The sequence below is a fragment of the Rana temporaria genome, chromosome 13 (assembly GCF_905171775.1).
Source record: "Rana temporaria chromosome 13, aRanTem1.1, whole genome shotgun sequence".
Taxonomy (NCBI): domain Eukaryota; kingdom Metazoa; phylum Chordata; class Amphibia; order Anura; family Ranidae; genus Rana; species Rana temporaria.
In genome coordinates, this window is record NC_053501.1 from 10,565,208 (window position 1) to 10,593,156 (window position 27,949).

Below are 27,949 nucleotides of genomic sequence, written 5' to 3' on the forward strand. Positions count from 1 at the left end.
CTATCTTTGGCCGGCCGCTCTATCCTCCGGGACTCTATGGTGATGAGTTGCGGTCAGGCATCGCCACGGACAGCTTGTTTTGGGTCCTTCAGTGTGTAGGCAGTTCCGGGTCCACGTCTCCGGTAGAGGATGGAGGGGAGAACGGAGCGCAGAGTGTGAGGAGGGCCGTGTCATCCTGTGTACAGCCCGGGAGAGGTGAGAGCACGACCCCGGGGTACCTACCGCACTACTCCTGACTTGGGGGCGGGCTATGTGTGTGGTACACCTCTGGGAGGGGCTCCCCACTGCCCTGATCCTGCCCCCTCTCTCCTGATCCTGGGGGGTGGGGGTGCTGCCCTGATTCTGGGGGGGTCTCCACTGCCCTGATCCTGGGGGGGGGGGTACTGCCCTGATCCTGGGGGGCTGCTGCCCACTGCCCTGATCCTGGGGGGCTGCTGCCCACTGCCCTGATCCTGGGGGGCTGCTGCCCACTGCCCTGATCCTGGGGGGCTGCTGCCCACTGCCCTGATCCTGGGGGGGTGCTGCCCACTGCCCTGATTCTGGGGGGGCTCTCCACTGCCCTGATCCTGGGGGGGTTGCTGCCCACTGCCCTGATTCGGGGGGGGGGGGCTGCTGCCCCCTGCCCTGATTCGGGGGGGGGGGGGCTGCTGCCCACTGCCCTGATTCGGGGGGGGGGCTGCTGCCCACTGCCCTGATCCTGGGGGGGGGGGGTTGCTGCCCACTGCCCTGATCCTGGGAGGGGGGCGGCTGCTACTGCCCTGATTCGGGGGGGGGGGTTGCTGCCCACTGCCCTGATCCTGGGGGGGCGGCTGCTGCCCACTGCCCTGATCCTGGGGGGGCGGCTGCTGCCCACTGCCCTGATTCGGGGGGGGGGGGGGGCTGCTGCCCACTGCCCTGATTCGGGGGGGGGGGTTGCTGCCCACTGCCCTGATCCTGGGGGGGCGGCTGCTGCCCACTGCCCTGATCTTTGGGGGGGGGGGGTCGGCTGCTGCCCACTGCCCTGAACCTGGGGGGGGGGGACTGCTCCCCACTGCCCTGATACTGATTTTTTCAGTAATGTTATCATTGTGTCCCCGCTCCTGTCTTGCAGTGATTGGTCAGTTCATCATTCAGGGTGGAGCCTGATCATTCTGTATCTCAGTCTATGACTCCAGTAACCCCGCCTTCTATTTTCCTCATTACAGGTGATGAGTGAGGCGCTGTGAGTGACTGCTGACCCCAGAGATCCCCGCAATGTCCTGGTTGGTAGACTTGGCCGTCAAGGCAGAGGATCTGCTGAATTTGGTGGATCAGGGAGCGGCCACCGCCCTAAGCAAGAGCAATGAGGGCGAGGTCATCCTGGACAGCGCCGCCGACTACATCGGACACGATCTGCCGGAGAAACCGAAGGAGAAGCACCCCAGCTTTACGAAGCCCGCCTTCATCTCCTCCGCCGCCGGCAATATAAAGAACCAGAAGGCGACACTTCTCGCCGGCACCGCCAATGTGAAGCCCGTCGGCAGGATGACTACAGAGACCTCCCACAGCACTCCCATCGCCCCCTCCCACAGCGCCCCCTCCCTCAGGACCTCCAGCCACTTTGTACGACGGAAAAAGTCTGAACCGGACGATGAGCAGCTCTTCGATTTCCTTAATAGTTCGGAGAAAGTGCACAACGGCGCCCTGGAGTCCAGGAGAGAATCCAACAGGGAGGCGAGCGGGCACTCCGCACCGACCAACCCCAACAGTGCCAACACCACCCAGAGCGCCTCTCCGAAGACTGAACGGAAAACTCCAGGTAAATGTTTTCTCCTGTTTATCCTCCTGGCTCCCCCCAAAATATCCTACTTACCTGCTCCACACTCCATCCCCGGCTTCCTCCTTGGTCCAGCAATGGTAGAATCGCATTCTGTCCATTTTCTGTGAGCCCAACCTGTCTTCTTTTTTTTTTTTTTTATACATTTACCACTAGGGGGCGTGTAATCTTATAGGCTGGGCTCACGTTTATAACAGTAGTCCACTGGTGGCAAACACAAGGCCCACGGGCCAAATCAGGCATGCCAGGCCTTGTCATGTGGCCCGTGCAGCGGCCGCCACCTCCTGTTCTCACTGCTGTCTGTCCTTTCCGCTGTCACGCCAGGTTTCCTAGGCAACAAGAGTAAACATTTCTGACTTTAACCCCTTCAGTCCTGCAAGCGGCGCCGGCTTTGTGTGAGCTGAGTGAATGCGCGGCTAGTCAGTCTCCTAGGCAACAAGGGTAATCATTTCCCATTTTCTCACCTCCTCAGTCCCTCCAGCGGCGTGGCTTTGTGAGTGTAGCTGCAGGTAGCGCGCCCCCACACGTAGCGCGCCCCCACACGTAGCGCGCCCCCACACGTAGCGCGCCCCCACACGTAGCGCGCCTCTGCTCTCTGCACGTAGCGTGCCCCCGCACGTACGTGCCTCTGCACGTAGCGTGCCCCCGCATGTAGCGTGCCTCTGCTCTCTGCACGTAGCGCGCCCCCGCACGTAGCGTGCCTCTGCTCTCTGCACGTAGCGCGCCCCCGCACGTAGTGCGCCCCCTCACGTAGCGTGCCTCTGCTCTCTGCACGTAGCGCGCCCCCGCACGTAGCGTGCCTCTGCTCTCTGCACATAGCGCGCCCCCGCCGCACGTAGCGCGCCCCCGCCGCACGTAGCGCGCCCCCGCACGTAGCGTGCCTCTGCACGTGGCGCGCCCCCGCACGTAGCGTGCCTCTGCTCTCTGCACGTAGCGCGCCCCCGCACGTAGCGTGCCATCGTCTTGTCCCCCTCCGTGCCGTCTTGTCCCCTTCCGTGCCGTCTTGTCCCTCTCCGTGCAGCTCCCCCATTCCGCTTTCCCCCCTCAATCTGTCAGGATGGAGGTAGGAGCCGCTAAACCCGGCTCCTACCTTTTCCAAATGTACTTAGTCAGTGATCACTGACTCTGTTCATTCACATAACTGAGCATCGTAACCTGTGTTTACGATGCTTCAGTTTATGAATGGAGAGGAGCTTCTCTCCATTCATTTCAGTCGCATGAGCATGACATTAAAAAAAAGTATCGGTACTTGTACTCTGTCTCAAAAAAGTGGTATCGGGACAACCCTACTTGCTATAGAACAGTTTTTTTTGTTTATCAGGTAGGTATAGGCTTTAGTGCAGGGGTCTCCAAACTGCAGCCCGAGGGCCAGATGCGGCCTTTTTTCGGCCCTCAGGGCTTTATTCCTCCCACTGATATGAGGCACTATTCTTCCCACTGACTCCAACAAGGGGGCACTTTTTCTTCCCCTAATACCAATGATGAGATGCAATTACTCCTACGAATAGGAGACTACTCCTTATCCTACTGATCGCAAACTATGAGGACATATTCATTCCCACCAATGCTGGGCCCGGGGCCTTTTCTACCCCCGCTGGCCACAATCCGGCCCTCCTAAAGGCTGAAGAACAATAAACTGGCCCTTTGTTTGAAAAGTTTGGCGACCCTTGCTATAGTGTATAGGGCGACACTTCCGCTGCCTGTCTAGCACATTATCAGGAGGCATTATGTGGGTTTGCGCTGTGTGTATGGGAACGATGCCACGTTACTCGGCTGGGGCTCTGTGCCCAGGAACTTCAAACTGCATCTCTCCAGGATCACTGCTGGTAATGCCAGCGTAAGAAGATTTGTCGGACGGGTAAGCCGATGACCCGTCTAATTAAAGACATTAAATACTGACTTGTCTGCAACACAATGAATCAGCTGGTTCAGCAAGAAGAGATTCCAGTACAGAGTCACTCCTTATAGACACAGTGATTGGTTCCTCTTAAAGGTTTTTTTTTTTAAATAAATATATATCGTTCTCACCTCCACTGTGCAGGTCTCTTTGCACAGAGTGGCCCCGATCCTTGTCTTTTGGGGTCCCTCGGCGACTGTCTTGGCTCCTCCCTGCAAGCGCTAACCCCCCTTCTGGGAAGCGCTCTCCCAAGGGGGTTGGCTTGCGTGCGCGCTCCCGTGATACTATGGCCGCCGACTGTATCGCTCGGACCCGCTCCCCCCCGACACGCCGCGTCATTGATTTGATTGACGGCAGTGGGAGCCAATGGCTGTGCTGCTATCAATCCAGTGATGAGCCGAGAAGTACAACGAGGGGGGGGGGGTCCGTCAAGAGTGCAAGGTGTTTTTTGTACCTTAGAGCATAGGATGCATTAAGGTAAAAAAAAACGACTTCAAAGTAGTCCCTGCACTACTTTTTTCTGAAGTCACCAGCTAAGGAGGCAGAAGAGCCAGAGAGGGCAGAAGTTTGAAGAACCCCCCGGAGCTGCCTAATAAATTATTTTAACACCCTGTGTGCTGTGTTTTATTTTTGACACTTTTTTTTTTTTTCAGGTGAATGGGCAGGGGTTCCCGATACTCATTCACATAGGGAGGGGGGCCAGGATCTGAGGTACCCCTTGTTAAAGTGGGCTCCCAGTTTCCGATAAGCCCCTGCCCTCAGACCCTGGCAACCAACGGCCAGGGTTGTCGGGAAGAGGCCCTTGTCCTCATCAACATAGGGACAAGGTGTTTTGAGGTGGGGGGGGGGGTGCAGTGCCTCCCCTGCCCCAAAGCACCCACCCCCCATGTTGAGGGCATGCGGCCTGGTACGGTTCAGGAGGGGGTGCTCGTTTGTCCCCACCCTTTTTCCTAACCGGCCGGGCTACGTGCTCGCATAAGGGTCTGGTATGGATTTTGGGGGAACGGCGTGGGGGTTTGCTCTAAAATCCATACCAGACCGAATGGCCTGGTATGCTCTTAGAGGGGGAACCCATGCCGTTTTTTTTTTTATTAAATTGGTGGGGAGTTCCCCCTAATGATTCATACCAAACAGACAGTACATGTTGTTATCTCGGGGATCAAAGTCGGATCCCTGGTCATTGAAGTCTGACTTCAAGTCGCAGTGCAAAGTCGGATCCACAGTCGTATGACCGTTTTGTCAAAATCGCGAGACTTTGAAATTTCACAAGTGTGAAAGGGGTCTAAGAGTCCAGTTATTTTTCATTTGGTCAATTTTTGTCTTAAAACTCTCATTGCATTATGTTGTTGGGATTTGTATCATTCGCAGATTTTCAGCCTGCAGACAACACTCCGGAAGATAAAGTCCCGGACAGCAAAGCCTCAGACACGTCCTCCACCTCCAGCCACGGCAATGGAGATCAGAAATCCCACGAACTGTCCAATCTCCGCCTGGAGAACCAGCTGCTCAGAAATGAGGTTCAGTCCCTGAACCAGGAGATGGCGACACTCATCCAGAGGTCCAAGGAGACCCAGGAAGGTAACAAGGATCTTACCTGAGATCTGGGATACCACCCGGCCAGTCTTGACCCCTCTCTGAGGTTCTATAGTCAGGAGAGTCGGTGGTTTTGTATTGTAGATTTGTCTGAGTACAGTGGAATCTGTTCCAGGAGAATGCTTGTAATCCAAAGCACTCGTATATCAAAGCTGGTTTCCCCATAGAAGTCAATGTAAATTAAGATAATTTGTTCCGCATTGACTTCTATGGCGTGCAATACCGCATATAGCCAGAGGTGGGGGGCGCTGGAGAGCCTTGGATTTTTTTTTTACAAGTTATGGCAGCGATCAGCGATTTTTATCGTGACTGCGACATTATGGCGGACACATTTTGGGGCCATTGTCATTTTTACAGCGAAGTGCTATAAAAATGCACCGATTACTGTGAAAATTACACGGTCAGTGAAGGGGTTAACCTGTAGGGGGCGCTAAGGGGTTAAGTGTGACTTAAGGGAGTGATTCTTGCTGTGTGGGGGCGTGGCACGTCACTGATCGTCGTTCCCTATGACAGAGAACAGACGATCAGTGGCAGTCTCACTAGGAAGCACGGGGAGAGGTTTGTTTACACTTACCTCTCCCCGTTATTCAGCTCCGTGACCCGATCGCGGGACACCGGCAGCGATCGGGCGCGGTCACGGAGCATAGGACCAGGGCGTCAGCGCAGCAGCGTGCGACCCACGGTTGGACTCTTAAAGGCGACATACAGGTACGTGCTTGTGCCCAGCCTTGCCCATCAGTATATCGGTTAAAAAATCATTTTTTTATTTTTTATTAACAAGCGGCAGTGAACAAACTCAGGTGAAAAGGGTTGACGTGTTTCAGCCTATAAGGCCTTAGTCATAACTATGACTAAGGCCTTATAGGCTGAAACACATCAACCGTTTTCATCTGCGTTTGTTCACTGCCACTTGTTAATAAAAACAAAGATTTTTTTTTTAAAGAGCAACAACTTGAGTGAGGATCATTTTTCCTACTTTACTTTATTCCGCCAGCGACTGTGGATCGAGCACCCGGGAGCTCTGCCATCTATGTGTAGTATGGGTAGTAGCGCCAACGTTTCTGTTTTTATATTTGATAGCCCTGTGTTGCGGTAGCTGATGACATCACTCCTTTTGCAGATCTGAATGAAGCAAGGATTCGGATAGGGAAGTGGAATGGTGACCATTCCAAGAGTGACAGAACGACGAGGGAGCTGCGGGCCCAGGTGGACGATCTGACGGAGGCAACCGCTGCCAAGGATTCCCAACTGGCAGTGCTGAAGGTGCGGCTGCAGGAAGCTGACCAATTACTGAGCAGCCGCACAGAGGCTCTGGAGTCGCTGCAGAGCGAGAAATCCAGGTGAGACATGACTGCCATGTGATCGACAAGATAACAGAGCTCAGCCATTGTTCTGGAGCCCTATAGATGACCTTCAGGCAGATCTATAAAATGTCAATCATACCACTTCTGTATTAATGAAAATAATTGCATTTTATTTTTACATACAGCTAGTATAAGTACCTGAATTTGTCTTGGTGTCGCCCTCCTGTAATCCCATACATAGCAGACTGGGACCAGGTAGAGATGTCATTTGTGTCGGTCAGGACCTGCAGAGTGCTGTCAGTCTAATTCCGCGTACACACCATCATTTGACGTTTTTTCAACTTCATCATTGAAACGGCCTTGCCTACACACGATCGTGAAAAAAAATGCTCTAGCAAATTGCGGCCGGTGACTAGTAAATTGAAGTGGTTGTGTAATCCTGACTGGACATCTATAGACGTCCTGTAGGATAACATGCCGGCACGCGCCCGTGGGGGCGCGCAGCGCGGCGAACGGTGATGCGGGGTGTCAGTCTGACACCCTGCATCTCCGATCTCGGTAAAGAGCCTCTCGGTAAAGAGCCACCACCTGATCAGCCGTGTCCAATCACGGCTGATCATGATGTAAACAGGAAGAGCCGTTGATCGGCTCTTCCTCACTCGCGTCTGATGCGAGTAGTGGAGAGCCGATCGGCGGCTCCCCTCACGGGGGTTCATGCTGATTATCAGTGCAGCCCCCCCTCGGATGCCCACACTGGACTACCAGGGAAGCCGCCAGGACCACCAGGGAAGGGGGCAAATAAAAAAGCAATTAAAAAATTAGCATAGATGCCAATCAGTGCCCACAAATGGGCACTGACTGGCAACATGCCCACCTATCAGTGCCCATCTGTGCCACCCATAAGTACCCATCAGTGCCATCAATCAGTTCCGCCTCATCGGTGGCCATGAGTGCCGCCTCATCGGTGGCCATGAGTGCCGCCTCATCGGTGGCCGTGTTTGAAGGAGAAAACGTATTTACAAAAAAAATTTACAGAAAAAATAAAAACTTTTTTTAGTTGCGCAAAAAATAAAAATGGCAGAGGTGATCAAATAACACCAAAAGAAAGCTCTATTTGTGGGAACAAAATTATAAAAAAAATTGTTTGGGTACAGTGTAGCACGACCGCGCAATTGTCATTCAAATTGCGACAGTGCTGAAAGCTGAAAATTGGCTTGGGCAGGAAGGTGCGTAAGTGCCCGGTATGGAAGTGGTTAAAGGAAATGTAAAAAATCAAAATTAAAAATTGTCGGCTAAAAAAAAGCAAAATGCGGTAAAAACGCGTGTCAAAAAACACTGCAAAAACGCTCAAAAGCAACATGCATAGGTGTGAATCGAGCCTAAAGCCTCGTACACAAGATCGGATTTTACGGCGGGAATTGTGTGATGACAGGCTGTTGTCGGAACATCCGACCGTTTTGTACTTGCCATCGGACAATTGTTGTCGGATTTTCCGCCAACAAATGTGGGATAGCATGCTTTAAATTTGTCAGCCAACAAATGTGTGTTGTTGGATTATCCAATTGTGTGTACACAAGTCCGTCAGACAAAAATCCAAACGCGCATGCTCAGAAGCAATGCTAACCATAACACAACATTAGCAGACGTTGCCCAAAGGGTGGCGCTAAAGAGCTGAAAAACATGTAGTTTCGTGTTTGTTGGCCGACAATTCTTTGCCATACAAGTTCCTGGCCAACGCCCTTCAGACATAAGTCCTACAATGAAAATCCGATGGTGTGTACCAGGCTTTACATTACTGATGGCTCCTTATCCTGACAGAGTGGTTTTCCCCTCCTTGCCTTAACCACTTAAGACCTGGACCATTATGCAGGTTAAGGACCTGGCCCCTTTTTGCGATTCGGCGTTGCTTTAACTGACTGACTGTCGCGGTCGTGCGACGTGGCTCCCAAACAAAATTGGCGTCCTTTTTTTCCCCACAAATAGAGCTTTCTTTTGGTGGTATTTGATCACCTCTGCGGTTTTTAGTTTTTGCGCTATAAACAAAAATAGAGCGACAATTTTGAAAAAAATGCAATATTTTTTACTTGTTGCTATAATAAATATCCCCCAAAAAGATATATAACATTTTTTCCCCTCAGTTTAGGCCGATACGTATTCTTCTACCTATTTTTGGTAAAAAAAATCGCAATAAGTGTTTATCGATTGGTTTGCGCAAAATGTATAGCGTTTACAAAATAGGAAATATTTTTATTGCATTTTTATAAAACATTTTTTTTTACTACTAATGGCGGCGATCAGCGATTTTTTTTTCGTGACTGCGACATTATGGCGGACACTTCGGACAATTTTGACACATTTTTGGGACCATTGTCATTTTCACAGCAAAAAATGCATTTAAATTGCATTGTTTATTGTGAAAATGACAGTTGCAGTTTGGGAGTTAACCACAGGGGGCGCTGAAGGAGTTAGGGTTCACCTAGTGTGTGTTTACAACTGTACGGGGGTGTGGCTGTAGGTCTGACGTCATCGATCGGGTCTCCCTATAAAAGGGATCACTCGATCGATGCAGCCGCCACAGTGAAGCACGGGGAAGCTGTGTTTACATACGGCTCTCCCCGTTCTTCAGCTCCGGGGAGCGATCGCGAGGGGGCGGCTAGAAACGAATAGCCGCGCCGTCGTCCCGGATCGCTCCCCGCGGGAATCCAACCGCCGCACGCAGCGGGCGGGGGGGGTCCCGATCGGACCCCCGACCCGCTAGAAGGCAAGGACGTATATATACACCCATCTGCCTGTCCGTGCCATTTTGCGGACGTATATAGTCGTGCGGCGGGCGTTAAGTGGTTAATGTAAGGTTTCTCCTGTGTCCGGTTTCGTTGTCCAGCAGAAGTGCTGATTTCTCATGTTTTCTCTCCTCCAGGATGTTGCAGGATCAGAGTGAAGGGAGCAGCCTCCACAGCCAGACCTTGCAGAGCGTGCAGGAGAGGCTGCGGGAAGCAGAGGCCTCACTGAAACGGGAACAGGACGGCTACAAACAGATGCAGGTCTGAGCCTCAAGTAACTCACTTTATGGCAACTGATAGAATCGCAACAGTCAGGGAGGAAAGAATATTCCAAGCAAGCTATTTACTCACCTTGTCCAGAAACGCTCTCCATGTTTTCCAGGAGTTTTCCCCCCCCAGACTTGTTGTTTAGGCCCCTTTCATGCTGAAGCTCCCCTAAAACAGCGCTAAAGCGCCGGCGCATTTGCAGAGCTTTTTGGGTGCTAGCGGGCTGTGTTTTTTTTTTTTTTTAATAGGTCTCATCAGGGGCTGACAACTCATGGGGCCCCCGGGCAATAGAATATTATGGGGCCCCCGGGCTTACAGATGGCCACCACGCCAGGAGGCATTAGAGAGGCGGGGCAGCTAAAATCTCAGGATTTTCACATTAAAAGCATGTCGGTTTTGGACATATCAGGGACAGATGTAAAAAAAAACACAGATTTTTACATACTGTCCCTGGTTTTATTGAGCCTGGCAACCCTGATGGGGCCCCCGAGTGCCTCAATGGTCAGTCCGCCCCTGGGTCTCATGCATGTCTGCAGCTCTTTTCTCCACTCACTTCAGGGTCTCACTGGCTTTGCTGGTGCTCCAGGAGCCATTGGCTCCCACTGCTGTCAATCAAAGCCAGTGAAGAGGGGGCAGGGCAGAGTCCCACTGTCTGTGTCAATGGACGCAACAGCGGGGCTCGGGAGCAAGCGTGCATGAGTGCCCCAATGGGAAGCAGCTTCCAACAGGGGGACTGGACAGAGGAGGGGCCCAGGAGCACCAGTGGGAGACCTAAGAAGAGGAGGTAGAAAAAAAACTTACCAAGGCGTATTTGTGCTAAAAATAGCGCCTCTAAGCGGCCTCTTCTGCAGCCCCAGTGTGAAAGCCTGAGCGCTTTCATACTGGGGTGGTGGTGCGCTTGCAGGACGGGAAAAACAAAAGTCCTGCAAGCAGCACCTTTGGGGCGGGAGCGCTGTATACACCACTCCTGCACCGCCCCTGCCCATTGAAATCAATGGGCGGCGCTGCCAATGTACCTCGTCAGCTGCGCTTTTAACACTTTCCTTGGCCACTAGCAGGGGTTAAAATGCTGAAAAGCGCCGCTATAACGGCAAACTATTTACCGCTAACGCCCAAGCGTACTAAAACTGAAGAATGCAAAATCTGGTGCAGCTGTGCATGATAGCCAATCGGCTTCTAGCTTCTGCTTGCTCAATAAAGCTTTGACAATCAAACCTGGAAGCTGATTGGTTTCTATGCAGAGCTGCACCAGATTTTACATTTTCTATCAACCCCATTTTTTTAAATCCGTAAGCATAGTATTTCTGGAGAGCCTCGGAAAAACTCGGGGACAGCTCTACTGATCTGAGAAACCCTCAAAGTTTCAGGAACTGAGGGCCAGATTCTCGTACAGCCGCGTATCTTTGTGCGGGCGTAACGTATCCGATTTACGTTACGCCTCCACAACTTAGACAGGCAAGTGCAGTGTTCTCAAAGCACTTGCTCCGTAAGTTGCGGCGGCGTAGCGTAAACCGGCCGGCGTAAGCCCGCTTAATTCAAATTTGGAACAGGGGGGCGTGTTTTATGTAAATGTTCTGTGACCCGACGTAATTGACGTTTTTCACGAACTGCGCATGCGCCATCCGTGGAATATCCCAGTGTGCATTGCTCCAAAGTACGCCGCAAGGACGTATTGGTTTCGACGTGAACGTAAATGACGTCCAGCCCTATTCACGGACGACTTGCGCAAACAACGTAAAATATTCAAAATTCGACGCGGGAACGACAGCCATACTTAATATTGGTACGCCTCATATAGCTGGGGTAACATTATGCCGGGAAAAGCATAACGTAAACGGCGTATCTGTACTGTGTCGGCCGGGCATACGTTCGTGAATTCGCGTATCTAGCTGATTTACATATTTCGACGCGTAAATCAGCGTACACGCCCCTAGCGGCCAACGTAAATTTGCAGTTACGATCCGACGGCGTAAGAGACTTACGCTGGTCGGATCTAATAGAAATCTATGAGTAACTGATTCTAAGAATCAGGCGCATAGATACGACCGGCCAGACTCAGAGATACGACGGCGTATCTCGTTTGTGAATCTGGGCCTGAGTATTTCCGAACAGCTCCAAACTGTTCCGAGTGTCACCGGCGCCCCCAGCAACACTGGCCAAATGCAGTACTGCACACCCTATTAGCTTGAATTCTGCTTGTTTTGCGTGACAACACTCGTAAACCGAGTCAGGATTTAAAAGAAAAAGTTGCTCGTTACCCCAAACACTCGTGTTGCTCGTAAACCCGGGTTCCCCTGTGATGAAGAAATCGGAGGGCCCGGCTTGTTGGAGCTTACAGTGATCAGCGCTTGTTTATTCATGTAAAACAAAAAGGTTGAAAATTTAGTTTTTCTCGTAATGGATCTTAATGGATTTATCCGCAGAATGAATTTTCCACCCGTCTGAGCAAGATGGAAGCAGAGCGTCAGAACCTGGTGGACTCGGTGTTGGGCGCTGAGAAGAAACACATGGAGGAGAAGAGGAGGTGCGACGATCTGCAGCAGCAGCTGAAGGTTGCAAAGAACGCAGCAGAGTCTGTAAAACAGGAAATGACGGATTATAAGCAAAAAGCAACTCGCATTCTGCAGGTGCGCAGTAATGGCTGGAGAGGTGCGCCCTCTGCAGGGGGTGGCTTGTTGTACACAGAATAATTAGACACTGTATCTCACAAAAGTAAGTACACCCCTCACATTTTTGTAAATATTTTCTTGTATCTTTTCATGTGACAACACTGAAGAAATGACACTTTGCTACAATGTTGTGTAGTGAGTGTACAGCTTGTATAACAGTGTACATTTGCTGTCCCCTCAAAATTAACTCAACACACAGCCATTAATGTCTAAACCGCTGGCAACAAAAGTGAGTACACCCCTAAGTGAAAATGTCCAAATTGGGCCCAATTAGCCATTTTCCCTCCCCGGTGTCATGTGACTTGTTAGTGTTACAAAGTCTCAGGTGTGATAAATTTGGTGTTATCGCTCTCACTCTCTCATACTGGTCACTGGAAGTTCAACATGGCACCTCATGGCAAAGAACTCTCTGAGGAGCTGAAAAAATAAATTGTTGCTCTACATAATGCTGGCCTAGGCTATAAGAAGATTGCCAAGACCCTGAAACGGAGCTGCAGCACGGGGGGCCAAGACCATACAATGGTTTACCAGGACGGGTTCCACTCAGAACAGGCCTCGCCATGGTCCACCAAAGAAGTTGAGGTCACGTGCTCAGCGTCATATCCAGAGGTTGTCTTTGGGAAATAGATGTATGAGTGCTGCCAGCATTGCTGCAGAGGTTGAAGGGGTGGGGGGTCAGCCTGTCAGTGCTTAGACCATACGCCTCACACTGCATCAAATTGGTCTGCATGGCTGTCGTCCCAAGAAGGATGACTCTTCTAAAGATGATGCACGAGAAAGCCTGCAAACAGTTTGCTGAAAACAAGCAGACTAAGGACATGGATTACTGGAACCATGTCCTGTGGTCTGATGAGACCAAGATAAACGTATTTGGTGTCAGATGGTGACAAGCGTGTGTGGTGGCAACCAGGTGAGGAGGACAAAGACAAGTGTGTCTTGCCTACAGTCAAGCATGGTGGTGAGAGTGTCATGGTCTGGGGCTGCATGAGTTCTGCAGGCACTGGGGAGCTACAGATCATTGAGGGAACCATGAATGCCAACATGTACTGTGACATACTGAAGCAGAGCATGATCCCCTCCCTTCAGAGACTGGGCCGCAGGGCAGTATTCCAACATGATAACGACCCCAAACACACCTCCAAGACAACCACTGCCTTGCTAAAGAAGCTGAGGGTAAAGGTGATAGACTGGCCAAGCATGTCTCCAGACCTAAACCCTATTGATCATCTGTGGGAGATCCTCAAACAGAAGATGGAGGAGCGCAAGGTCACCAACATCCACCAGCTCTGTGATGTCGTCATGGAGGAGGGGAAGAGGACTCCAGTGACAACCTGTGAAGCTCTGGTGACCTCCATGCCCAAGAGGGTTAAAGGCAGTGCTGGACAATAATGGCGGCCACACAAAATATTGACACTTTGGGCCCAATTTGGACATTTTCCCTTAGGGGTGTACTCACTTTTGTTGCCAGCGGTTAAGACATTAATGGCTGTGTGTTGAGTTATTTTGAGGGGACGGCAAATGTACACTGTTATACAAGCTGTACACTCACTACACAACATTGTAGCAAAGTGTCATTTCTTCAGTGTTGTCACATGAAAAGATGGAATAAAATATAAAAAATAAATGTGAGGGGTGTATACACCATAGTTTAGATGCTACAACTTTCATGCAAACCAATGAATATAGACTTATTGGGATTTTTTTTTACCAAAGACATGTAGCAGAATATATTTTGCCCACAAAAAAGAAATTGGATTTAATTTTTTTTTTGTTTTTAATTGGATAATATGTTTTATAGCAGGAATTAAAAATATATACCCCCCCCCCAAATTTTTTTATTTTTTTTTTGTTTTATTTATATAATAAAAAAAAGCAGTGGTGATTAAATGGCACTAAAGACTAAAAGTTATATTTGTGTGAAAAATTGCATAAGTTTAATTTGTGTACAGCGTTGCATGACTGCGCAATTGACAATTTAAGCAGCACAGCGCTGAATAGCAAAAAAATGCTCTGGTCGTGAAGGGGGTAAAACCTTCTGTAGTGAAGTCATATCCTATACAGAACCAAAAGTCCACAGAGTATATAATGCAGAATCCCGTCTTTTCCTTGATATTGAATTGATATTTAGGTATTAGTATGATGACTATAAATTATATTGTCCCGCAGCAACACACCAGGTTCTCCAGAGAGTACATTTATTTGACTTCCAATACAGAATAAAGTCCAAATTCCACAGATGATACAAATCCAACAGAGTAATTCAAAGTCCCATCTTTTCCTAGACCTGTGCCATATTCATACAGAGATATACTCCGTCACAAGACAGACTGCCACCTTGAATGTCTCAAATACTGGTCTCACACTGGAGGGAGGGGTTCTTCTAGGTCAACCAAATGTTTCCCTGAATGAATACCCCCTTAAGTATAATTACCATCAATAAATACTTCCTAGGTAGTCTTGTATAAGATTAACACATCAAAGGGTCTTCAGCTGTCCCTTTTGATATGTTAGAATTCAGCTGGCTTGGACAGTTCAACTGAATTCCTGGTCAATATGGTAATGCAATACAATATATTGTGCCATACATACCTACACATAAATATTAATATTACAACACCTTCCAGGGGTGAAGTAGTTACCTCTGTTTTCTTGCACCTTACAGTCCAAAGAGAAACTGATCAGCAGCCTGAAGGAGGGCTCAGGTCTGGAGGGGATGGACAGCCATATAGGCAGCAGCATGGAGCTGGAGGAGACGAGACACGAGAGAGACATGCAGAGAGAAGACATACAGAAACTTCTGGCTCAGATCCAGCAGCTGAAAGCCGAGTTACAGGTAAGAGGATGTTCTCTGGTGCTCTGCTTCTAATTATTACACACTGCCCCATATCTTACACACTGCCCCATATCTTACACACTGCCCCATATCTTACACACTGCCTCATATATCTTACACACTGCCCCATATCTTACACACTGCCTCATATATCTTACACACTGCCCCATATCTTACACACTGCCTCATATATCTTACACACTGCCCCATATATATTACACACTGCCCCATATCTTACACACTGCCCCATATCTTACACACTGCCCCATATCTTACACACTGCCCCATATCTTGCACACTGCCCCATGTCTTGCACACTGCCCCATGTCTTGCACACTGCCCCATGTCTTGCACACTGCCCCATGTCTTGCACACTGCCCCATGTCTTGCACACTGCCCCATGTCTTGCACACTGCCCCATGTCTTGCACACTGCCCCATCTCTTGCACACTGCCCCATGTCTTGCACACTGCCCCATGTCTTGCACACTGCCCCATGTCTTGCACACTGCCCCATGTCTTGCACACTGCCCCATGTCTTGCACACTGCCCCATGTCTTGCACACTGCCCCATGTCGTGCACACTGCCCCATGTCTTGCACACTGCCCCATGTATTACACACTGAAGTTTAAAATGGAGAGAGCTTTGGTGTGCTCCGTTACCCGAGAGAATAGAAGACATGTATATGTTGTCTATGGCAGCCAGTTATATTTTATTTTTTCCTTCACCAGAAAAATTCCATCCAATTGCAATGAAAATTATTTTAATTCACTGCTCAATTCTTGCCATTTTAAAAAAATGATGCAGTGTGTGCCTTATGCCGCGTACACACGACCATTTTTCGTGACGTTAAAAATGGCCATTAAAAATTTAGAACATGCTCTAAATTTTCGTGTCGTTTTTCACGGCGTAAAAAAGGGCGTGTGTGGGCTTTAACGACGTGAAAAAAAACGTGCATGATCAGAAGCAAGTTATGAGTCGGAGCGCTCATTCTGGTAAAACTAGCGTTCGTAATGGAGATAGCACATTCATCACGCTGTAACAGACTGAAAAGCGCGAATCGTCTCTCACCAAACTTTTACTAACACAAAATCGGCAAAAGCAGCCCCAAGGGTGGTGCCATCCGAATGGAACTTCCCCTTTATAGTGCCGTCGTACGTGTTGTACGTCACCGCGCTTTGTGCGAGCATTTTTTTTTTCACAATCGTGTGTAGGCAAGGCAGGCTTAAAGGATCACTAAAGGAATTTTTTTTTTAGCTAAATAGCTTCCTTTACCTTACTGCAGTACTGGTTTCATGTCCTCATTGTTCGTTTTTGCTTTGAAGTAGCTGTAATTCTGCTGTGATCTCCACACTTCCTGCTTGTCTGGCTCCTTATGAAAAAACTCATGGGAGCTTTTCACTGTGGTCCAAGCTGTGTGTCTAAAACTCCTCAGAACCAATCCGATTTCATTTTTAAAACAAAACACTGCCCTGGATTTGTTTGTTTTTGTTCTGTGGGTCTCTTTACTTCACAGAAACATGAAACCAGTTTAAAAACAAAAGTGAAACTAGAGGCACATTATATGATTGATTTTTATCTATTTTTAATCATTTTTAAAAGGAATCGGTTAACTTTTATGTCTCTTTACCCTGTAAACAGTCATTTCAGCAAAACATTTTTTTTCCTTTAGTGACCCTTTAACAAGGGTTGAAAAAAACATTCGGTAGTTTTCTTCTAGACCATTAAAAATGGTCGTGTGTACGCGGCATAAGATTTCATCTAACAGAGAAAGCAGCCTATCCATTCACTAGAGACTGGTGACATCACTGAGAATGCAGCCTATCCATTCACTAGAGAGAGGTGACATCACTGAGAATGCAGCCTATCCAATCACTAGAGAGCGGTGACATCACTGAGAATGCAGCCTATCCATTCACTAGAGAGCGTTGACATCACTGAGAATGCAGCCTATCCATTCACTAGAGACGAATGACATCACTGAGAATGCAGCCTATCCAATCACTAGAGAGCGGTGACATCACTGAGAATGCAGCCTATCCAATCACTAGAGAGCGGTGACATCACAGAGAATGTAGCCTATCCAATCACTAGAGATCGGTGACATCACTAAGAATGTAGCTTTATTTTTATTTTTTTGGGGCTTTTCTTTCCTGGGTGTGGCGTTATCCATATTTTTTTTTGCTTTCTATAATACACTCTGATCGTATGTTCTATGCTTAGAGAATGCACACACATGGTTATGCTTCATATCTTCCCCCATTGTAGGATCTGGAGACGCAACAAGTAAGTGAAGCAGAAACTGCCAGAGAACAAATTGATGATGTACAGGAGCAGATGGCAGAGCAGAGGAGGGGGAAGCAGGAGCTGGAGGCTGAACTGGAGCGCCAGAAACAGGTAAAGCCCAGACCTTTTCTGTGTGTGTTTATGAGCAACCTTATGTACTTGATATAATCAATGGGGGTTATTTACGAAAGGCAAATCCACTTTACACTACAAGTGCACTTGAAATTGCAGTGAAAGTGCACTTGGAAGTGAAGTCGCTGTAAATCTGAGGGGTAGATCTGAAATGAGGGGAAGCTCTGCTGATTTTATTATCCAATCATGTGCAAGCTAAAATGCTGTTTTTTTATTTTCCTTGCATGTCCCCTTCAGATCTACAGCGACTACACGTCCAAGTGCACTTTCAGTGCAATTTCAAGTGCACTTTGCACTTGTAGTGCAAAGTGGATTTTCCTTTAGTAAAAAACTCTGAATATGTATTATTTGGGGGTTGATTTGGGTGAGATTATGGCAGAAAAGATCTTTCTGAATCTTCTGTAAATGTTTGCGAACCCAACAAACCTTTGTTCCCCCTTCTTATCTATGGGAGCGGGCCAGTCCAGGATAGCCCTGTCTTTTTGTGGATCTATGGCGTTTGAATACTTAGTAATGCCATTCGTACTCTTAAGTGTCCGAAGCGTGTTCTGAATGGCGTCTTCCATTCGTCACCTGAACAAATGCAGGTCAGGTTGTAGGCACCTCGCAGACTTCGTGAAGATTCGGCATCACGGAACCTCTGGAATAAGAAGGAGCGGGTAGTGATTTTTAATAGTGATTTTTTAATAGTGATTTTGTTCAGCTCCCTGTAATCTACACACACAAGTCTGAAGGTCTAATCTATTTTTTTTCCTCCACAAATGAATATGCTGGCCTCGGCAGGAGAGGAAGACGGGCGGATGAATCCCTTCTCCAATTTCTTATCAAAGTATGCCCGCAGTGTCTCAAGCTCCTTTTCAGAGAGAGGGAATATGCAACCAAAGGGTATTTCCCAACCTGAGAGGAGCTCAATTGTGCAATCATATGGCCGATTAGGTGGAGGGACATCGGCATGCTTCTTGTCAGACATCCAAGAACCCTTGGTAGGCTTCTGGCAGATCCTTGTGGGTGCTGGACACTGGTTGGACAGCCAAGCAATTAGCAGACTTATTGTGCATGGGAGTGAGACAGTGCTGTTGACAATATGAAGAGGGAAATAGAACTTCTCCTGTTGACCAGTCAACCTGCGGGTTGTGCGCCTGCAGCCAAGGGATGCCTAGAATGACTGGAAGCATGGGTGAGCTCAGAACGCCAAAGCGCAGGAATTCCTGGTGCCCAGATTCAGTCAAGGTGAAGAGAGGTGCAGTCTCTTGGATAATAGGCCCAGAACTAGGCATGGAGCAGTCAGCTAGATGAACTGTCAGTTTTGTCAATTGCTGCTTTTTACTGAAGAGGGGGATGCCGAGTTATGTTGCCAAAGTGAAGTCCAGAAAGCAGCTACAGGCTCCAGAATCAATCATTGCCTGAAGCCGAACCTCCTCTTCTGCTGCCTGCAGGGAGACGGGAAGGACAATATGAGAGGGGGAAGGACAATATGAGAGGGGGAAGATCCTGCCATCTAGAAATATGCAGGCATATGTGGAAGAGACTTGCTGGTCATATGGGGCATTTGCGTAAGAAATGTCCCGTTCTCCCACAGTAAAGACAGAAATTAGCTTGCCGATGACAAAGTCTCTCTTCTGGGGTCAGAGCTGAGCGGAAGAGACCAAACTACGTAGGTTCAACTTCTGATGTGGATGCAGAGGAAGGCATGGTTGCTGGAGACGAAGGAACCTTGGGTAACCTCCAAGTGGGTCTGAAGGTTTGGGCTCTCGCAGGCGTCTATCAAGTTGAATAGCCAACTGAATAAGGCCTTCCAGGGTGTCAGGAGACTACTCTGGCCAGCTCATCCTTGAGGGATTCTGACAAGCCCTGACAATATTATTATTATTTTTTTTTCTTTTAAGGCTTCGTTCCAACCCCTGTCAGCAAATCATTTACGAAAGTCCTACTGTATAGTCCTCCACAAGGCGCCTTCCTTACGTCAGATTATGTAGAGCAGTTTTGGCTGTGGCTACCCACTGCAGGTCATCCTATACTTGTGCCATCAAAATTCAAATCCACAGAATTGTTGACTGTGTTTGTTTTTTTGTTCCAATAGGCTGTGGGCCCAGTCCTGGTGTTCATCTGATAGCAATGAGACAATGAACCCTACTTTAATTGTCTCAAGGTGTGGTTGTAAGGCCAAGTACAGCAGGCAGGCATTCTTGAATGGTCTAAACTTTTTCCAATTCCCGTTCAGGAGTTGGCACTCGAAGTTCAGGTGAAGGGTCCACCACTGTATGGGTAGTTGTGGTTCATTCTTAGACCGGTGTTTCAGAGCTAGTGGGGGGGGGGGTAGAGCTTGATCCCCCCCCCCCCCAACCCTGGGCAGGTGTCCCTTGTGCAGACTTCCTTTCAGCTGAAAGGAGCCTTCCTGCAATCTCTGTACTGCTTGAGTGAGAGCAGTGACCCGTTGGAACAGAACCTCCTGAGGGGAAGCACCTCCGTCAGCCTCTGACATTATGGGTGGATTATACTGTCACGTACCAGGTGCGAGGCCGAGATGCTTGCGACTAAGAGCAGTGCCCGGAGAAGCGCGGTTTGCCAGGAACTGTGATGAGGTGAGCTGGTCACCGACATGTAGCAGAAGCAGTAGAGCTGGCGTGCTTGGACAGTACCAGGTAACTTGACAGAGTAGCAAACTGGAAACAGGAGCCAGGCCAAGGGTCATACACGGTGAGATCGGTTCAGGTAGCAGAGGTGGAGCAAGCAGGAGAGAAGTCAGAAGTACAATCCAAGAGTAAGGGCCCTTTCACATGTCCGCTCCGCTCGTCCGTGTATTACAAGTCCGTTTACGGACTTGTAATACATCCCTATGGGATTGCGTCCGTTAGCGGATGGAGCATCCGCTAACGTCCGCGACCATCCGCCTCTGTCGGGATCCGGTTTTGCGGACAGAAGAAAACCCTATTTTTTTTCCGTCCGGCGGAACGGATCGGATGCAGACGGACAGACGGTCCGTCTGCATCCGATCCCCCATAGGGGGGAGCAGAGGGCCGGGGCGGTCTCTGCACTGTGTGCGGGGACCACCCTATCCGCCGACAGCTCAGCAGGGATGACGGATGATCCCCGCTGAGCTTTTGCGGACACACGGAGCGGACACAGAAACGGTCCGCTCCGTGTGAAAGGACCCTAAATCGGGAGATCGACATCACAGGTCAGCGCAAGCCGGGTCCATAACAGGAGTTCAATTGGGATACACAGAAACACGGGGAAGCTGATGATCCAGCAATGCACCATTGTCGGCAGCAGGTTTAACCATTTGCCGACCAGAGCACACAACTGTATACATCGGCACAATGGCTCGGCTGGGCATATGGACGTACAGGTATGTCCCCTTTAAGAAGCGGCATTGTGGGCGCACACGCACCCGCAGCAAGCTCTGTGACTTCTACCTCGGGTCCCGGGGACCCGATGTCCGCGATCGTCTCGCGGAGAGGAAGAATAGGGAAATGCTGATGTGATCGTGGCGCGGTGATCAGTGTCGTCGCACACAGCCCATCCTCCGCTACAGTTAGAATCACTCCCTAGGACACACTTAACCCCTTCAGCGCCCCCTACTGGTTAACCCCTTCACTGCCAGTGTAATTTTTACAGTAATCCGTACATTTTTATATCTCGGTGACCAGCTCACCTCATCAGTTCCTGGCAAACCGCGCTTCTCCGGGCACTGCTCTCCCTGTACCACATCCAGGGAAGCACTGCACTTAGTCGCAAGCATCTCGGCCTCGCACCTGGTACATGTAATCCACCCATAATGTCAGAGGCTGACGGAGGTGCTTCCCCTCAGGAGGTTCTGTTCCAACGGGTCACTGCTCTCACTCAAGCAGTACAGAGATTGCAGGAAGGCTCCTTTCAGCTGAAAGGAAGTTAAATAGTCCAGGAAATGCCAGCATCTGCACGTGCCAGTACGCACAGGAGCGCGTCTGATGCAGCCATGATGGCTATTGCCAGGATTTCCCAGGTTTCTGCCTGTTTCCCTGAAAGGCTGGCAGGCTCACCGTGTATTTCACAGTAAATGTGTCAATTAAAAGAGCTCAGGCTGGTTTTACAAACAACTAAATGAAAAGACAAATGTGAAATATTACATTTATGAAATAATATGACATTTTGTGGTATCCTACGCTTTTAATCCATGGACTCTTTTTCGTAGTTTGCTATAAGTTGGGTCTTTTTATTCTCCCTCCAGGAACTTCAATATACACAGGAGGATTTTCACAGGACCAAGAATACACTTCAAGGGAGAATCAAAGACCGAGAGGATGAGATCCAGAAACTCAGAAATCAGGTACCGTATTTATCGCGGTATAACGCGCTCCCGCGTATACCGCGCACCCCTAAAGTGACCCCCAATCCTGTGGAAAAAAAGTTTTTTTTGTACTTACAGTTTTGGTGTCTTGCGCAGGGTCCATCGGCGGCCTCGTCAGGTCCGGCGTCCTTCTGCGGCTCCGGGTGTCCTTCGGCGGGTCCGGTGTCCTTCTGCGGCATCCTCCCCGCTCGTTTCCCGCGCCGAGTTTGAATACTGCGCCGACATATACAGAGTGCAGTACACTCGTGTATTGTCGGCAATGCTCGGCTACCCGCGCTGACGTCCTGTACGTTCAGGACGTGAGCGCGGAAAGAGCCGAGACTGCCCGACTATACCCGAGTGCACTGTGCTCGGTATATGTCGGCGCAGTATTCAAAACTCGGTGCGGGAAAGCAGGTATCGGCGTATACCGCGCACCCACGATTTTGCCCTGATTTTCAGAGCAAAAAAGTGCGCGGTATACGCCGATAAATACAGTAATTAGTGGGAATGCTCAAACACATTCCCAGTATTGTTGTTCGTTTTTTATTATTCTTAATTTAAATTTTATTCCGTACGTTTTTTTGACTCTGCATGCTATTAAAACCATTTTAACTTTTAAAATGTTCAGCTAATGATGGGACTACTTTAATTTTTTTTTTGTACTATTTATACTTTTTAAAATATTAAGCTTTTTAACACTTTTTTTTTAGCATTGAAGTCAATGAGAGCATGCTTCAAATCCTTAAAATCTTCTTCTGCTCCCAAAAGTTTCAGCTCCTTCGTACTTTCACCTACAGACGCCAAACAAACTTTAAAATGTTCACAATATATTCAGCTATCCGACTATTTCTTTTCAGTTTGATATCTTTTACAGTTTTTGTGAAGAAGCTGTTTTAGGTTTACTGATCATTTCAGGAAATGTTATCGATTAAACAGAGTGTCTATGGGGTTGCTTAGAGTGGATGATGTCATCGCTACAGCACAGCGCTTTAAAAAAAAGATTTTTGTTCCTTCTCTATAAATTGCTCTCACGCCCACAAGATCTACTTGTCATACACAATTTAGACATCAAAACATTTTGTGACGCGCCTTTTACTTTTGGCTGGTTGAGCTTCCAAATGACAAGAGTTCTACACTTTCTTCCATTGACTGTCCTGTATAAAATTCTTCAGATTTAGACATTAAAGGGGTTGTAAAGTTATTTTTTTTCCCCCTAAATAGCTTCCTTTACCTTAGCGCAGTCCTCCTTCACTTACCTCATCCTTCCATTTTGCTTTTAAATGTCCTTATTTCTTCTGAGAAATGCGCACTTCCTGTTCTTCTGTCTGTAACTCCACACAGTAATGCGAGGCTTTCTCCCTGGTGTGGAGAAAGCCTCTTGAATCGAACCTGAGTCATCTGCTTAGAAAGCAGCTATGCTTACCACTGCACCACCAACGCAAAAGTAGCATGTCTTTGTAGTGTGGGAGGAAACCGGAGTACCCGGAGGAAACCCACGCAAGCACAGGGAGAACATGCAAACTCCATGCAGATAGTGTCCTGGTCAGAATTTGAAACAAGGACCCCAGTACTGCAAGGCTCACCACTAAGCCTCTGTGCTGCACATTTACGGCCTCTGTTCTCTAAGGCCCGCCCCCGCTGAGCGGGGTAAATCACTTATGTTCACTCAAAGTGCCTTCAGAAGAAATCCAAACTACAATCTATAACACTCCAATAATAAAACACACCCGAAAAACCATAAAGAGGGGTACAGTGGTCCCCAAATTAGCAACACAATGGAGCTAAATATTCCATTCACCCTTAGGCCTTGATGAGATTTCCGGGGCCTAAATGGACCCCTGATATTTCATTTTTGAGACAGAATGGGGCGGAGGACAGAGATTCCTGAGTCGCTTTCTCTGCAGCCAAGCAGCAGGGGGAATCTATCCAGCACAGGGTGATTAGGGTGTGCCTGGGCACATCTGGCACACCCTATGCGTCTACCCTAGGTGGCACCGTTCTAAGAGTAAGACGGAGAACGGCCATCTTGCTTTTTGGCCTAACTCTGGAGTCCTTACAGGTTGGATGACCATGCGCTGGATGCAGTTTGATGGAGGAACTTCCTCTGATCTAATTGTGCTTTTTATTATCCAGATCACTAACAAAGCGCTGAGCAGCAGCAGTCAGACGGAGCTGGAGAACAGGCTGCACCAACTGACCGAGACCCTGATCCAGAAACAGACCATGCTGGAGAGCCTGAGCACCGAGAAGAACTCGCTGGTCTACCAGCTGGAGAGGCTGGAGAATCAGATGAAGAGCGTTCAGGGAAGCGGAGGGGGCGGGTCCTCCATCAACATGTCCGCCGTGGATAGCGGAGAGGGTACGTGTTCATGAGCCTGCTAGGAGTTAAAGCCCAACTCCAACCAAAGGTTTTTGTTCTGTGTGGGATGAGCAGATCCTCTGATGTCAGATTTGTATTTTTCCGTCTCTATTACAGAAGATTTGGAAGGTATTTGTAGCGGGGTGGATTTAATTTAAATCATTAGTAGAAAGGTTTGATTTAACCACTTAAGACCCGGACCTTTAGGCAGATAAAGGACCTGGCCAGTTTTTGCGATTCGGCACTGCGTCGCTTTAACTGACAATTGCGCGGTCGTGCGACGTGGCTCCCAAACAAAATTGGCGTCCTTTTTTTTCCCCACAAATAGAGCTTTCTTTTGGTGGTATTTGATCACCTCTGCGGTTTTTATTTTTTGCGCTATAAACAAAAATAGATCGACAATTTTGAAAAAAATGCAATATTTTTTACTTTTTGCTATAATAAATATCCCCCAAAAATATATATATAAAAAAAAAAATCGCAATAAGCGTTTATCGATTGGTTTGCGCAAAATGTAAATAGTTTACAAAATAGGGGATAGTTTTATTGCATTTTTATTTTTATTTTTTTTACTACTAATGGCGGCGATCAGTGTTGTTGTTTTTTTCGTGACTGCGACATTATGGCGGACACATCCGACAATTTTGACAAATTTTTGGGACCATTGTCATTTTCACAGCAAAAAATGCATTAAAAATGCATTGTTTACTGTGAAAATGACAATTGCAGTTTGGGAGTTAACCACAAGGGGGCGCTGAAAGGGTTAAGTGTGACCTCATCTGTGTTTCTAACTGTAGGGGGGCGGGGCTGAATAGCACTTTAAACTTTTTCCTCCAGATTTTCCTGCTGCACAGCATTGTGGGAAGTGCGACGCCATCTTGCCACACTATTTTCTAAACAGACTTCCAGAATCTAGGTTCTAGAAAGTCCTGTAGATGAAGGCCGAGAGGTCCATTTCTTCTCAATCACAGCTCAATGTCTCCATTGGCATTGCTAATGAACTCTCTTCTGCTTTCCCTAGGTGCCCGTCTAAGGAGCGTCCCGGTTCTGTTCAGCGACTCGGACACCAACGTGGCCGGCATGTACGGCAGGGTCCGGAAAGCTGCGACCACCATAGACCAGTTTAGGTAACGATCGAGTATCCATTATTCACCTGTACTGTGGAGTTAGCTGTTTGGTTGGAGTGCCTCTTAAACTGGGCTTTTTGTTTTTTCCCTCTTTCAGTATCCGTCTAGGAATATTCCTGAGAAGATATCCTATTGCTCGATTATTTATTATTATTTATATGGTAAGTAGAGAGTAGTCCTCAACTTGCTTAACCACTTGCTGACCGTATAACAGGTGTAACGGTCAGGGGTTAACACCGTTTACGATATTCCATTCCACCAACCCAAGACAGCTTATCCGACACTCCACAATCCAGCAGACACGATCCATAAGAATTCCCCAGAATAACGAGACACAAGCTCTGTTCTCTGGTTCCAAACGAATGAATACTTTAATGGTAAACTCAGCTCTTCTTATACAGTTGGCAACCAAATATGGACAATGACTCAACTCCACCCACAACATGACACAAGGAACTTCAATACACATTCCTTTAGATCTAAGTCAGACTTTCTGGCACAGAATCTACATGAGGCTATTACTATACCTGACATGGCAGACATCATGACTTTAGAGTGTGTTAACTCACAGCACATATTAGCATCAATAGAACTTTCACACAATACAGTGTTAGTTAGCATAGCACCATGAAATATCTTAGGAGCCAGGCTTAATTAACACAATAGACAAAAGAATGCAATAACAGCAAACTTTCCTCACTACAGCCGGGTAGCTGGAGGCGATTAAACACTTAAGCCCCGGACCATTTTGTTGCTAAATGCCCAGGCCAGGTTTTGCGATTCTGCACTGCGTCGATTTAACAGACAATTGCGCGGTCGTGCGACGTGGCTCCCAAACAAAATTGGCGTCCTTTTTCCCCACAAATAGAGCTTTCTTTTGGTGGTATTTGATCACCTCTGCGGTTTTTAGTTTTTTGCGCTATAAACCAAAATAGAGCGACAATTTAAATTTTTTTTTATATTTTTTTACTTTTTGCTATAATAAATATCCCCAAAAAATATCTAAAAACTATTTTTTTTTTCCTCAGTTTAGGCCGATACGTATTCTTCTACCTATTTTTGGTAAAAAAAAATCGCAATAAGCGTTTATCGATTGGTTTACGCAAAATTTATAGTGTTTACAAAATAGGGGATAGTTTTATTGCATTTTTATTAATAATTTTTTTTTACAACTAATGGCGGCAATCAGCTATTTTTTTTCGTGACTGCGACATTATTGCGGACAATTTTGACAAATTTTTGGGACAATTGTCATTTTCACAGCAAAAAAATGCATCGTTTACTGTGAAAATGACAATTGCAGTTTGGGAGTTAACCACTAGAGGGCGATGAAGGGGTTAAGTGTGACCTCATATGTGTTTCTAACTGTAGGGGGGTGTGGCTGTAGGTGTGACGTCATTGATTGGGTTTCCCTATATCAGGGAACACACGATCAATGACAGCGCCACAGTGAAGAACGGGGAAGCTGTGTTTACACACACCTCTCCCCGTTCTTCAGCTCCGGGGACCGATAGCGAGACTCCAGCGGTGATCAGGTCCGTGGGTCACGGAGCTTCGGGTCGCCCGCGACCCACGGCTGGGCACTTGGAGGACGTACAGGTACGTGCTTGTGCCCAGCCCTGCTGCCAATGTATATGTGCAGGAGTCAGTCCTTAAGTGGATAAGATAAAAAGCCTACTGTGTGCAGCTCCCCCCCCACCAATACCTAGCTGAGCTTCATCTCTGTCCAGCGATGTCCGCAAGCGTCTCAACCGTCCGGGAACCTCCCTCCTGATTGGCACCTGCTGCTGTCAATCAAAGTTGATTGGCCATTTGGGAGATAGAGGGGGTGGGGCTGAATCGTAGCCCCGTGTCTGAAAGGACACACAGGGCTGCAGCTTGGCTCGGGTGCCCCTACAGCAATTTGCTTGTGTGGGGAGAACTCAACGGTAGGGAGGGGCCAGGAGCACCGAAGAGGGACCCAAAAAGAGGAGGATTGGGGCCGCTCTGTGCAAAACCATTACAGAGCAGGTAAGTATAACATGTTTGTTATTTTTATAGAAAAAAAAATGGAGACTTTACAATGACTTTAACCACAGTTCAGACTGGTGTAGACGCACTGCAAACGCATCGACCACTAAGCTGATCTCCCCCTATCAGAAGATGTATTGCAGAGACAGGAAAGGGAGGGGTCTGACCAAAAAAAAGGAAATCTTGAATTTTATACTTTTTTTTTTTTTTTTTTATTTTGTATTTCAGGCGCTCCTGCACCTCTGGGTGATGATTGTACTTCTGACCTACACCCCGGAAATGCACCACGATCACCCCATCGGGTGACTCTCTGCTCGGCATCGCTGCAGATATTCAGCTGTTCTAGGACTGATCTCTATATCGTATTCTGGCTAGCCGAGGCAAACGCATCACTTTCCACTAAACCCGCTGCGCACTACGATCTGCAGACTGTTTTCTCTACAGGAATAGATTCCATTACTGACGAGGTTTCTCATACAATTGGGGGGGGGGTTTACTAAAACTGGAGAGTGCAAAATCGGGTGCGGTTGTGCGTGGCAGCCAATCGGCTTCTAACTTCAGCTTGTTCAGTAAAGCTTTAACAAT

General features: G+C 48.2%; 1 protein-coding gene across 1 annotated transcript; it reads left to right on the forward strand.

Moving 5' to 3' along the window:
* On the forward strand, positions 1 to 27,888 carry GOLGA5 (golgin A5). The gene is made up of 13 exons (XM_040331952.1): positions 1 to 195; positions 1,185 to 1,777; positions 5,061 to 5,270; positions 6,406 to 6,625; positions 9,507 to 9,630; positions 12,060 to 12,263; positions 14,968 to 15,138; positions 17,407 to 17,535; positions 21,767 to 21,865; positions 24,002 to 24,227; positions 25,249 to 25,354; positions 25,452 to 25,515; positions 27,593 to 27,888. Exons 2-13 carry the CDS (start codon positions 1,234 to 1,236, stop codon positions 27,668 to 27,670), a joined length of 2,175 nt encoding a protein of 724 aa, XP_040187886.1. The 5' UTR covers positions 1 to 195; positions 1,185 to 1,233; the 3' UTR covers positions 27,671 to 27,888.
* The last annotated feature ends 61 nt before the right edge of the window (positions 27,889 to 27,949 follow it).

What these genes read in the sequence shown, in the direction of transcription:
- GOLGA5 (XM_040331952.1), top strand. Translation starts at nt 1,234, where the DNA reads ATGTCCTGGTTGGTAGACTTGGCCGTCAAGGCAGAGGATCTGCTGAAT. An exon ending in AACTGGAGCGCCAGAAACAG is followed by an intron (nt 17,536 to 21,766) that starts GTAAAGCCCAGA and finishes TTCTCCCTCCAG; the next exon opens with GAACTTCAATATACACAGGA. An exon ending in ACCACCATAGACCAGTTTAG is followed by an intron (nt 25,355 to 25,451) that starts GTAACGATCGAG and finishes TCCCTCTTTCAG; the next exon opens with TATCCGTCTAGGAATATTCC.